The sequence below is a fragment of the Embiotoca jacksoni genome, unplaced genomic scaffold, assembly GCF_022577435.1.
Source record: "Embiotoca jacksoni isolate LCO1_2020_lvr unplaced genomic scaffold, fEmbJac1.0.p SCAF_10, whole genome shotgun sequence".
In the NCBI taxonomy this organism is placed as follows: Eukaryota; Metazoa; Chordata; class Actinopteri; family Embiotocidae; genus Embiotoca; species Embiotoca jacksoni.
Genome location: NW_027185230.1, coordinates 13,386,068 through 13,399,501, shown reverse-complemented (window position 1 = coordinate 13,399,501; position 13,434 = coordinate 13,386,068). Strand labels below are relative to the sequence as shown.

Below are 13,434 nucleotides of genomic sequence, written 5' to 3'. Positions count from 1 at the left end.
GCCCAGTCCTGCTCTGTTTGTACTCGTACTGTAAACTAGAGAGTTGGTAATACTGAGGTCGGAGGCAGCAACGCAGGCTCTGCACTCCCAAGTTTTTGTGGTCAGATTAAATGGATCAGTGCTGCATTAAAGCCAAATAACGGTCCCTGGCATCCTTGCTGAGTTTTTCCCTCTATGGTATTCTTTTAGTTTGCGTGTACACTTTGAAAAGAAAATCTCTCTGGGGACTCAAAAAGTATAAATATGGTCCACATCGTATGTTGGGTTGTGGAAATCATATTATTTATTTTTTAAGAGTTTGGATTTGACTCGGTTATAATTACAGGTTGACTGATCGGTTCCTGTGCTGTGCTTTGCTTTGCAGGTGGTAATGGATGTGCGTTTGCAAAATTGGACCCATGCAGGAATCTGTGAAGAAGGACTGCTTGTGCCCACCGGAGAGGAACTGACGGCTGCTGCTACACCACCTCCTGGATAACCTTTGGTATGTTATTTCTCTACAGAAGACAACTTAAGGAACCCGACAGATTTAAACTTAAAGAGGCCATTATTTATTTATTTTAAGTTTAAGGCTAACACAGTCTAGGTTTAACTTATAATTGTGGATGTCGATAAGCCAACTATTTGAATATAATGATTTGTTTTTGATTGATCTGACTGAGTATCCGAGGACGCTACGATTACCCAACCATACGGGAAACCTGACTGCACATCAAGTAAACCGGACATGCCCCCAAACACAGCTCTCTTTGAGTTGTAATATTTTAATTAAATATGGAGTGAATGGGGAATGACGTCATAATGATTTATAGGGGGGAAAAAAAAAGTTATCGTGGCCATCACTGGTACTGCACTTTAAGACACTTCTGCATAGGGTTCACTTTTTAGTTTTACAGTCTGTTTTTTTCTGGGTGTTGGGGCTTCCTCCCTCAGTCTAAAGACTTACAGTAAAGTTAAAGGGGAACATTAATACAAACATTGACCCTTGCTCCTTAAAGTAAGGAAAATAAAATCCAATCCTCCAGGTTTTTAAATGTGTGGTTCACATTTGAATTTAAAGCCCAACTATTTTGGTTGAAATGTCTTTCCAGAGGAACTTATCAGTTTCTTTCATCTTTGTTTTTATGGGATCATCAACATCCAGCAAACCATAAATCAAACCAAAACAACATTTTAATGTAACGATTATTTCACCAACATCTGATTTGTTGCAGTATATAGATATTAGTTTTATGAAACATGCAATCAAAATATTTCTGGTAAGATCTCCTGTCACCACTGAACCAATACCTGCTTAATCTGTGTTTTATTACTCAATATGTATTCTGATTTAATAGCATCTTAATTGGGAAATATGAGGATTTATTGAAGCAGCTATTGTGGAGTACAGATAAGTATTGAACTGCTGGAACAAAGACGTGCTGCACCACTGGCAGACTTGAAATATTAAATCATGAGCCACCAAATTAATCATAATACAGTAGATGTCAACATGCGACATATTGTGCTAGATTCAGATGCAATGCGCACGCTGATACGGCACTTTTTGATGGAATGTCTGGACTCACTGAGAGGGATTAACTGGCAGGAAATATGACAATAAATGGCATTTAAGGCAGAATTCAAGGAAAATGTCCTTGAATTCTGCCTTGTATGTCATTTATTGTTGTTTAAAAAAACAAACAACAGAATGATGTTATTTTGAAATCGACATATATTCTAATAAAGTGGAGACATTTCTACTCAAATCAAAGGAAATAGGGATATCATTTCCCGAGCGCCCCTTGCTCTAAACTGCTGACTGTTACCATGGCAACAGCAAATTTTGATGGTGGACCTTGTATATCGTTGTATTTTATTGCCGTTGCTGGGAAATGACTCAGAGTGCTCTCAGTCACACATGCACAGGCTCTTGGGAATGGGACACAGTAAGCGAGAGTGCGGCGGCAGGCCGTGGTGTGAAATGACAACATCATTTTATAGCCTGTGTTTTTTCTTCGAAGCTTTCTGTCCGCCTTTTAAATGCCACCGAGATAGGCACAATGTGAATCGCCTTGGTAGATGTGGGGAACAAAGGCAAAAGGACACAGAAACAAGACATTGTTTCTCTGATGAAATTATCATAAAAAAATTCTTCAGATTTTTGCAAATTCTAAAAGATATATATATAAGATATATTTTCTCGCTTCCAAAAATGAGCTACATCTTCTGCGGTCTTGTTATTCAAAGGTCGTCTCACAGTTCTCTCATGTTGAATTGAACAATGATAGTCTATAGGTTGCAGGATTGAATTATTTCATTCGAACAGCCCGAACTGTCGAGCACAGGTTAGTCCGAATGTTTCATAAATCATGTACGGTTAATTCAAAGCTTTAATTGTGAAGTAGGGTAAACAAGGACACAGGCAAGAGTGCTTTGATCAGCTGCCCAGTCTTTGATTTGCGGTGTCAGGTGACATCACAAAGCCAACTAATATACCAAGGATTTTTATTTCAGTGTTCTGAAAAGGTGTTTACAATTTAAAAGCACTTTGCTGGACTTTCCTCATGAAATAGTGAAAGCTCTCTGAAAGAGGTGATCCGTCAAACAAGTGCAAGCAGAAACAAACTCAATTAAAAAAAAAACTGAGGTACCCTAATCAAGCAAAGAACAATTCAAGAGCTCGTGTTTTTCATAAGTTTATTTCAATTCCAGCCTTGAAATGCATATGATGAATGAGTAACAAATAAGATTGGATTGTTAAACAGCCAATACCTACATGACCTTGCAAATAATGATGAAGAGTCTCTTTAGTCACAGAAGAGAAAAACGTTCAGGTGCCCATTCTTCATTTCAGTCAACGTTTCCGAGAATAGGCTTATTTGGTTTCTTGCTGTGAGAAGATGAGAAAAACTGACCACTGTGCCCGTAACCTTCTGTTAAAAGGAAAAGTCAGCATTTTTTCAACCTGGACCATATTTTACCATCATTATGGATTTAAGTGACTAATGGGAGCAACACTTTTTTTTAAGTCCAGTATTGAATGGTAGCGCTTCAGCCAGCATCCGAAAAATGAGCTGCAAAGCGATACTTTGGGGCAATTGTGCCTCAGCAATGTACGTCCACTAAAGTGCTCATTTTTGCCACTGACAGTGTAATATAATTGTCTGACAACATTATGAATAGGATCCCTGACCTGAAACTACTAGCTCTAGCTTTATATTTAACAGAATCGGAATTGTATCCGCTTCTCATCTCACTCTCAGCAAAAAAAGTGATAAGAGTATGAATCTTGGCAACAGAAGCATAATAGTTTTTAATGTTTAATTCCATGAACTTGTAGTTTTGGTTGATAAAACGACAAAATGGAACATTTATCTTTGTGATTTTTTTTTTTTTATATTGAACCTGTACAGATTAAAAGAGTAAAAGAATCAATTTATAAACACAAACAAATCCTTTTTTTATACATCACAATACAAATATAGATATGCAAAGCTCACCCAGTTTTAAAATTGTACCCTTTTTTCCCCAGAATGAGTAACAAAATAATAAGAAATAAAAAAAATTAAAGGAAACAGTATTTAGTGGCCGCAGGATACATTATCGATCAATTATAAATATGAAACGTAATCTACTCTGATGTGAATTTATAATCCCGCTGCAGTATAATACATGCTGTATTAATAATTCTGTCAAGTTGTCAAATAATAATTGTGACGAACTTGGTAAAATTGACAAATGACACTGTTATTACACTCTCCCCCAACCTCTCCCCCCCCCCCCCCCCCCACCACCGATCCCCCCATATTCATTAAGGGCTTTGACATTGAATCACCTCAGAAATAAGATGCATGAAGCCTCCATCCATCCAGGCGTTCAGGCATCTCCTCATTCAAACACGTTTCTTCCACCAGAGGAAGAGGAAGACTTGCCACCGTAACGAGCAGCTGCCTGTTAAAGACACAAAAAGATGTTTTCGAAAAACGTATAAATAAATATGTCTGGTTATATAACTAGTTTGAGTTTTAATGTGAAATTGTTGCCCAACATACCCCTGTCTGTCCTTTGGAGAAATTGGCATGAGCATAAAGGAGCACCGCGATGTCATTATGGCCTGCCTCTAATGCAATGGACAGGGCTGTGCTTTCATCCTGTTCACACACACACACACACACACACACACACACACACACACACACACACACACACACACACACACACACACACACACACACACACACACACAATCGTTTACATTATGACAGGTTGAACTGTTTATTTTTCATTCTCAGATGGTAAAAGCGTTCAGAAAACATGTAATTATGTACAACTCCCCTGACACATTTATTGGAAATTTCTTCCACGGATGTTTTGTAATACAACACGTAAGACAAAAGTTTTGAATTGCTCTACTTCAGAGGTAGCGACTCACATACACTGTCAGTCAGCGTGGCGTCACACTCGGGCTGCGCCAGCAGCAGTGTGACGATGTCGGCGTGGCCGTGCTCGCTCGCACACATTAGTGCCGTGGAGCCCTCGTCGTCCTGGATGTTGACCTCCGCCCCCTGTGCCAGGAGAGCCCGAACCATGTCCACTCTGCCGTGGCTCACCGCCAGCATCAGAGCTGTCTGACCCGCCTGCGCAGAAGAGGGCAGGGGGTCAAACACGGGCAATAGCGTTAATGATCCTGAGTCTACATTTACAGTACACAGATAAAGAGATGCAGCGATATATTTATCTGTTGTTTATGGAATCAGTCCACACCTTTTCCGTATATTTTACTTTTGTTCACACTGAATTTTCATGTCCCGTCAATTGCGTAACACGATCTACTTCAGGGGTCACTGAACTTTTTAGAGTTTCTGCATATACTCGTAAAGAAATAAAACTTCAGATGTCAACTGCGAGCACCCCAATTATTAGAAAAGCCGCATCCGTTAGAGGGATGATAAAAAACAAAAAAAATCATCAACAAGCTCTTTTACTAAAAGTCACAGCAGCAAATCGACACAATTTACAGCAAGAAAGTCTGCCTGACAAACTGACCTGGCTGGCTTTGGCATTGACATCTCCTTTTGCAAAGAGCTGCTCCACCACCTTCATGTTGTCTGGATTTTCCACGGCAGCGAGTGCAGCCAGCATGACGGGCGTGTAACCTGCCGCGTTCTGTTGGTTTACGTTACACACCTCTGTAGCGATGGTAGTAAATTGGCGGAATTGGGAGAAAGAAAAGAACAGCATGTCATTATTTATTGCTAACATTTGCAACCTCTTCTGAACTCTAGTGACTGTACCAAGTTTTATTGTAAGAAATATCTGCCTTTGTTTTTAGCAAGCAAAAATGTCAAATAAAATTGGCCTACACCAAAGATTGCTCATTCACACAGGCGTAGTCACAGAAAAAAAAAAAAAATCAGCTCTTGCATAAGCCAAAACTCAATTTGCATAGCAGCAATGACAAACATATTTTGCCTTGTTAAAGTGCACTCGAATATCTGCCACTGAAAGGCCATTAACAGCTCTCAAAAACAAGAATTTTGAGGGTGCTGAACTTCAACAATGAGTTGCTCAAACAGCCACTTGCTGCAAAATCTGAAACATCACACCATCTTGACATGCTCTCTCAAATAGGGTTTTATTTTTCTAATTCTTCACAGAAGTTTTGGGCGGGGTAAAGGTTGGCTTTCAGGGTCGGGTAATAAAGTATTACACGACTCAGGCATCAATGAAAAACTTTTTGCAAAAGAAACACTGAAAATAAACGACAGCTTTTTGTTGATTATTAATTTCACTATAACCTGCCCTCTGATCAGACATATTCAGGTCCAACCTCTTTTGAAAGCTGTAGCAGAGATTTTAGATAAAAGTACTACATCTCCTTTATTAGGATCGTATTTCTGTTTGCCTGTTCCAATAAATATTGACGAAAGTCTCTGAATATACTGGACCTGAATATGTTCGACCGTTCCAACTTTTATAAACCCAGTGAGCTGGAGAGAGGGTTATTTTGTTATGCTCAGTTTGATTTCTAAAACTAGATATCTCAAGTACATTTTCAATTCTACTTAAAAAAAATATTTTAAAAAAAGTTTGAAAAACTTAATGTGCACTCTTGATGATCAATACAGTATTTTAACAACTAATTTCACAAGCTTGAATACGTGCATGAATTTTTCTAGCGCGGTATAGTTATTTTCTGATCATTTTCTGAACATCTTTGACAGTTAAAAAAAAAACTAATTTGGTGGCTATGCTATGCAGCAGTCAGAAAAATGTAGTCTACTCACCCTGTTGCTTTAAGAAGCCAGGGTTTCATTTGTAATTTCATCATGTACTGTATTGTAACTCATTAAATGCAGAGTCGCTCACTGGGTTTGTCTGCCCCCTAGTGTCTATTGAAAAAGCATGTTAATGTGCACATTCGAGACACAGAACTGGAGGATTCACCGGCCTTGGTGCAGCACTGCTTCACTCTACAAGAGGCTTCGCAACAATAAAAGTGTGCCCTTTTTTTCCTTTGTCTCCTACTCAACTACTGCGGAGTTCAACTGAAAAGCACAACTATTGTGGTATTTTTGGTATTGTACAGGGTTAAAGTACTCTAGCAAGATAATATCGTCTGTAACCTTGGTTGTTTTTTTTTTATGTTAAACTGCAAGTAAATTAATAAAATTGTTCTCAGAGAGGATGAAAGAAGCCACAATACACAATGACCTGTACTCGCCCTCGGAGCGTTAATGTACCTGCATTGAGCAATTTTTGGACAATGCCAAAGTCGGAGTGAGAAACACTATAGTGTAGAGCTGTGTTTCCGTTGCCGTCGGCCATATTAACTATGTGCCGCAATACCGAGGGTGAAATGACCCGAAACGTAGATAAGTAGTCTTCTACGGCGTCTGGAGTCGCTGACTTGTGGCTGGACACGGAGAACCACTCTTGCTGGAGTGTGTGTAGACAGTCCTGCTGCAAGGGGGGGAAAAGAAAACAATATTTGATGGTGGGTTTTTTTTAATTTATTTTTTTATGCCACTCCATAAATGCCTTGTAAGTTGCCGTAATTGAGCGTGCAGAGCAATTTCAACTTTGAACAGATAGGAACATGTAAATTCGTGACTGAAACGGCACAATAAAGTAGCAACTCACCTATAAAAAAAAATCCCCAAAATCACAACAACATAAAGGAAGAAAAATACGCCATTACTTGAAACACAAAAAAGCACGTTGAGTATTCTTATTATTTCAATTTTCATTATGAAATCTTGTTTTGGTTTCCCTTTCGATTAATTTACCTAATTGTTGTTAGGAGTCTTTTTCACTGAGAAAAGTCATTGTTCTGAAGTTGAACAAAAATCAACATTCAAGCTGTTCATTCCTGCAATTTCTTAACCCATTTCTTTTCAAATGACATATTTCCAACGCACCCTTCCCCGGCATACCTCCACACCCATCCAGGGACATGCTATTAAATGTGTATGTGTACACACACACACACACACACACACACACACACACACACACACACACACACACACACACTGACCTTCAATGGCTCGCACATTGAATTTAGTTAACAAAACATACCGCTTCCCTGCTGGATAAAGCCGTATCCTCACTCAGGTGCATCTTCAAGGCTTGACAAGCAGATAACATCCTTTCACTCAACTTGCACCTGAAAAGAATTAGAGGCCAGTGTGACCTTTTTAATGCAGCAATCTTCTACAACTTTTTTTTTTTTTAACACAACTAATATTTTAATTAGCTTATTACACTTCCTCTTTACCTCTGTTGTGTATATAATTTTGTAGACACTTTCAATCCTTTGTTGGGGCCATCTTTTCCCTTTCTTGCTTGAATTCCATCTTGCGAAGCTTCCTTTAAAATTTGATTTCCTCTTCTTTCTACTTCTTCGTGCTCGTGGGATGACATGGGGTCCAATCTAAGGACAAAACACAATTTAGTATACGGTAAAAACATCCAGGAGTCTAGCTATAAAATATTAGTTGAGACAATAGATACATACCCAGTAGTCACCTTCATAAACTTCATGCTCTTCCTGTTGCTACTACAGCTCTGGTCACCATTCTGTTTCTTCATTACGGACCAAGGCTTTCTGGCATTAGTTGACCCGTCTAGAAACAATGATACAGCACTCGCCTCTGAATCTTAACATAAACCACCAAATTAATGTAGCATTGTGTCATCTTTAGCATATTTTTTAAAAGACATGTTAAAAGAGTAGGCATAAACCAACTTGGTCATTCTTGGCAAGACTTGAGGTTGTACATTGTACACAGTACGATACTTCATATAATATACTTTCACATCTGAATGGCTCATTTGAAAAAAAATTGAGAAGGCATTCTCTGACACCAATTCCTCCTACGAAGCTGTTCAAATTTAGACCCCGAGCCACAAAGTATGTGGTACGAGACGCCTTCCCAAACCAAATATCATTCCTGACATTGCAAGTGTATCCCTCAGAAAGTCAACTTGCCCAGCCAAAGGCAACCACTTCCTCTGAGCCTAGTGCAAGTTTAAACTGGGCCCAGGGAGTGGTTTCAAAGTAAAATATTTTGAAACTAAAAATATATTATGGCTACTTTCTAAAAGACGGTGTTTCTTACTGAATTTCGAAAGATGTACTCGGTACACAACTGTTCGGGATTATAAGACAATTATCAACACAAACATGCATGATTACCTTGCGTAGCGGAGGACGCCTGCTGTTCTAACATTTTAATCATTCTTTTCACGTCTGATTCATTACCACCCTGTTGACAGATTCCTGGATTTGCTTTGTCGACTGAAAGTTGAGATGAGGACTGAAAGTCTCTGTTGGCTGCAGGGAAATAAGAAGATACGTTTTTGAATAGTATCAACATGACACTGCGGATATAAAATACATACTGTATATTAATCAGTACATTAAAGAAACCTAGTGGAGTTTTTGACCCCTACTGACACTCTGGCCCAATGTTTTGATGAGTGGGTTTGTTTTCCACGGCACCGGCGGTGTGGTACACATGTCTGCTTCTTGCCGTGAGCCAAAAAAACACAAATGTTTCGTGGATGGAAGCTCTTTTGTGTACCTTGGTCTCTAGCTATTTATAATTAGAAATTTTGGGGATAAAATAGCACTGTATCAGCAAAAGGAAGGGAAAAAGTAAACACTAATATTTTTGAAACATCAGCGTTGCGCATTTTCTTTTTTGAAGCAACACATTTGCAAACCCTCAAAGGATAGACATAATCCCTTTACGAGCGTTACCTGTCGGTTGATGGATTTCTGTCCCTCCTTGTGCCACGGCTTTGTTATTGTAGAACAGCACGGAGCCGGCACTTCCTCGTCTGCCGTAATGGTCAGTGCCGTCCTCTGCGAGCAGCTCGCCCTGCTCCCTGAGGAGCCAGTGCATCTTCTCGATGTAATGGTTCAGCTCGTGGTCCCACTGGAACTGGGTGGATTGCTGCGATTTCTGTCCAGGACTGCTGGATGAAACGGACAAATCCCGTATCCTCCCTTCCCCTACCCCGATGCTCTTTGTCTTGACAGGGTCGGGTAGATGGGACGGTCCGGATGCCATATTTCGAGTTTTCAGTCCGACCAGGTAATTCTCATTAACGTTTGTGAGCCCAACGCCGGTGTCTCGAGTTCCCTTGATCACTGTCTCTGGTGTTCGCTTTGAAATACTTTCTACTAGATTTGCTGTGCCCACACCAATCGTACGTGTCGCCGTGGTGCACTGGATGTCTCTGACCCTGTTGCCTACAGACACTGTCCGGGTGGAAGTGTGACTGGTGTTGGTGTGCTTGTCTTGGGTACTGAGGAGCGTATTCGTGCTGGAGTCGGCACTGAAGGCGTGACTGGTGTTGGTGAAGCGAGACACCGAACTGGATACGGTGTTGGTGCGCTGCGAAGCTGTCTGAGGTGATGCCATGATTCCCAGATCTACTCTTCTGACTGGATCTGTGGTCACACCTTGAGAAACAACTTCCTTTGCCTCGCAAACGAGCACATCGACAGAACAATCTCCACAAGCCGTCGAATGATACTTTATCTTTTCTTTCTCAGGTCCCAGATTCTCCACAGGCACCTCTGTGTTGCTTTCCGCATCGCACACCTCTATCTCTGTTCCGACTCCTTTTGAGCTTGTGACCACCTGGATCCCCACGGCCTTTTCCCTGGTTTCCACTCGCTCCCTGGCCTCCCAGTGGCTCGTGTCTACATCTGGTCCCGTGCAAACAGTTTTCATCTTCGGCTCACAAGATACTCCCACATTTTTTGCCTCGGTTGTCTCTCCTGCGCTGGCATCTCGGAGCTCGGTGTGATTACCCACTCCCCGGCTTTTGGTGTGAGGCTTCGCCTCAGTGCCTGTGCTTGCGGTGGCCGGCCTCGCAAAGCAGGCCTTGTCAACTCGGTTCCTAGCTCCTGCAGCCTGAAGCTCCAGTTTCAGACGGGTCAACTCTGTCTGGAGAGCTGATTCTTTTAACTCCGCTTCTAATTGGCAAATTCTGTCCTTCAGGGCACCATTTATTAGCTGTTGGGCATCAAGCTCAGCCTCCTGCTCTGTGTAAATTCCAAGATTAATTTCAGACACTTCTGTCGCAATGGACCTTGTCTCTACCTGATCGGTGGATACATATTTGTTTTCTTTTGAGGGTTTTGACAAGGTAATACCCATATCTTTGTCAGGTCCAACTGCGACTGACTTGATGGGCTTGTCATAGAGAGGGCTGCGACCTTTTCCATGCCATGCTCGCAACGGTCCGCCTTTGATGGCTCTTTCCAATGCCCGCATCTCTTCAGTCAGCTGCCTGAACTCCTTGAAGTCGGTGCATTCACTTTTTTCTTCAAGTTCTCCTTCAGTATTTACCTTGTTCTCAATGTCCGACCCTTCTACGCTGCAAGATCTTTTCCAGATCTCATCATTTATGTCCTCGTTGTCACTCTGGTTCCTCAGCTGAGAGACCAGTTGCCTCTTTTCTTCCTTAAGGACGGAGATTTTGACCTGGAGGATTGGGATGATTTTGACCTGCTCCTCCAGCTCTTTCAGCCTTTGCAGGGCTACCACCATCTGGTCACGGACATGCTGCAGGTGCGTGGGCCCAAGACTTGAAACTGGAGTGTTTCTCCCAGAGCTCTGCGGGCTCAGCCTCAGGCAGCCTGTGCTGCCTCTGCTGCCGAGGGCTGAGCTGAGATGCATATTGGCTCCTGCGCCAGTAGGATTGTTCCCATTGTTATTCTGATTGTACGCACCCAGGCCGGTGAAGGGTGAGAGTGACCCAGGGGAGCTTACACCTCCAAAGCTGGCCAGTCGTCGACGGGGAAAGGGCTGAGGTGGAGACTGGCTCGTCACCTGCGGATTCAATTGTTTTATGGTCTCCACCATGGTTTTTTCCATCACAGGGCTTTGTCTTTGTAAAGCGAGAGATCTTGCCGCTGGCTGAGGCTTTGACTCGGTAAGTATCTGAGAGGTCGCTTGACCTTCATTCCTGCTGGGTTTGTTATCCAGCGAGGAACCATGCGGCGGAGGAAGAGGAGGTCGACCTCTAGCTGCGGAGGACATGCCCAGTAGCCTTGTATCATCACCGCCTGCTGATGATGACAGGGACTCTGCAGAATACCACTGGGTGGATGAAATGCCACTCTGTGTTTTCTCCGCATTATTGACGGCCACTCTGGGCCTCCTCTTCAGGCTTAGCCGCTTAATGGTGGTGCCGTTATGGAAAGTGTCCACACACTTGAGGCAGTCCACGTCCGAGTGATAACTGCAGGCAATCCCAAGGAAGTTAGGAACACACTCTTCAGCGGTTTGACCTGTCGGAGCGACAGTGGGTTAGCCTCTGTTACTCTTGCATAAAAAGAGGTAGTAAAAGTACAAAAAGAAGAGAAGTAAAAAAAAAACCTGACCAAACACAAGGGTGAAAGTTGGGAAATCTAAAACACAACTACATTGGATAAAAAAACATAAGTTAAGGAACTCAACTAACTATAAAACTAGACATTAAATTGACCAAAAAAACATGCATATTGAAAGTTATTAACAAAAATATCAGAAAAAAACATGACATGCTATTAGGAACACAATCTCTGAGGCTTTCTACTGCTTTATACTATATACCTTTAATCTTTTCTAGTTTTTTTTTCTTTCCTTACCTCAGTGTGACGCATTCATCAGTGACCATTGCTATTCGGGTCTAGAGGCTTCCTTCACCTCAAAGTGTTTTTGACTATTGACTATGAGCCTGTCCCACAGGAGGAGGAGGAGGGATAGAGGAGGACTTACCAATCGCGTAGACACTGTTTTCTGTAGTCACTTCCCTCCAAATGGTATGTCTCTCTACATAGACTGAACCCACTCTATAATTAGTCTGCAACTCTCCCTCTAAATGCCCGACCATTCTCTTGGCAGCTTTTCTCAACCACAGACATCTTGCAAGTATTTCAGCCAGTGCATAAACAAAAGAGGAAAGCAAATACTTAAAACAATGCAACTGTAATTCATTATATCTGTATTTGAAAGGTAAATGTTACTCCCTTCTCTGCAAGGTTAGGTTTAAATTCCATCATGTAACTCTTATTAACAACAATGCCGTGGACATTTTCTGCGTTACAGGAAGAAACATGTATAAACCACATACAAATGTTTTAAAACTATGGCAATTCAGTTTTTAGCATTAAATATTAACAATAGTTACCTGACACATTTCTCAGGATGTAACTGCCTTGGGACATGGATACGTGCGTTTCAGGAGGTATCAATAATGGAGCAATCCCTTTACATCCAGTAGGAAACGTTGAATAAAGGCTGCAAAAAAAAAAAAAGGAAAAACATAATAAATGAAAAGGTCGCTTCACATCTTAATTATTAGCTTTTCCATGTAAGGTCTTGCTTCCTCCCTTGTACAATGTCTTTGTCTCTCCCAGCCCAGGGGTCCAGCAGTCGATAACAAGCTACCGTTACATGCTTGCATAAAGGAAATGCAATACGGGGGCCATGACACATTATAGTTAATGCTGCACAACTAGAGTGGGCAAAAGGCTAAGCGTCAAGTGCACGGCAATGACTCTCTGCGACGCCGTATCACTTTCACACCGGTGAGCACCTTCTGTACTCAGCATGCAGAGGCTTCCTCTCTCATTTTGCTGGCGTCTCGTTTATCACTTGTACAGGATGACTTTCTCTCCCTTCGAAGGTAATGTTAGTTATAATGAGTTAAAGAGGAAAACCGTGTTTTAAGTATCAATTGAGAAAACATGACGCAGATAAGGAGCACAGAAGAATCAGGATTCACCAAATAAATAAAGAAATTCATTAATATATGCACGCAGGGAAAATATATGGACACACAGAGATATAGTTGCAAAAACTTTATATCTTTTGGTTTGTGATTGACCGGAATCAGGCATGAGAAGACTTCACCTTTTGCTCTGGAAAGTTTTTTTTTTTTTTT

General features: G+C 41.5%; 1 protein-coding gene across 1 annotated transcript; it reads right to left on the bottom strand.

The window, feature by feature from the left end:
* Window positions 1-3,803: 3,803 nt before the first annotated feature.
* Window positions 3,804-12,715, bottom strand: LOC138204913 (KN motif and ankyrin repeat domain-containing protein 1-like). The gene is made up of 11 exons (XM_069160459.1): window positions 12,679-12,715; window positions 9,251-11,797; window positions 8,684-8,821; window positions 8,003-8,111; window positions 7,763-7,918; window positions 7,564-7,651; window positions 6,726-6,945; window positions 5,029-5,171; window positions 4,419-4,619; window positions 4,035-4,133; window positions 3,804-3,933 (listed from the first exon to the last, which is right to left on the bottom strand). The coding sequence occupies exons 1-11, from the start codon at window positions 12,713-12,715 to the stop codon at window positions 3,871-3,873; spliced, it is 3,801 nt and encodes a 1,266-aa protein (XP_069016560.1). The 3' UTR covers window positions 3,804-3,870.
* Between the last annotated feature and the right edge of the window lie 719 nt (window positions 12,716-13,434).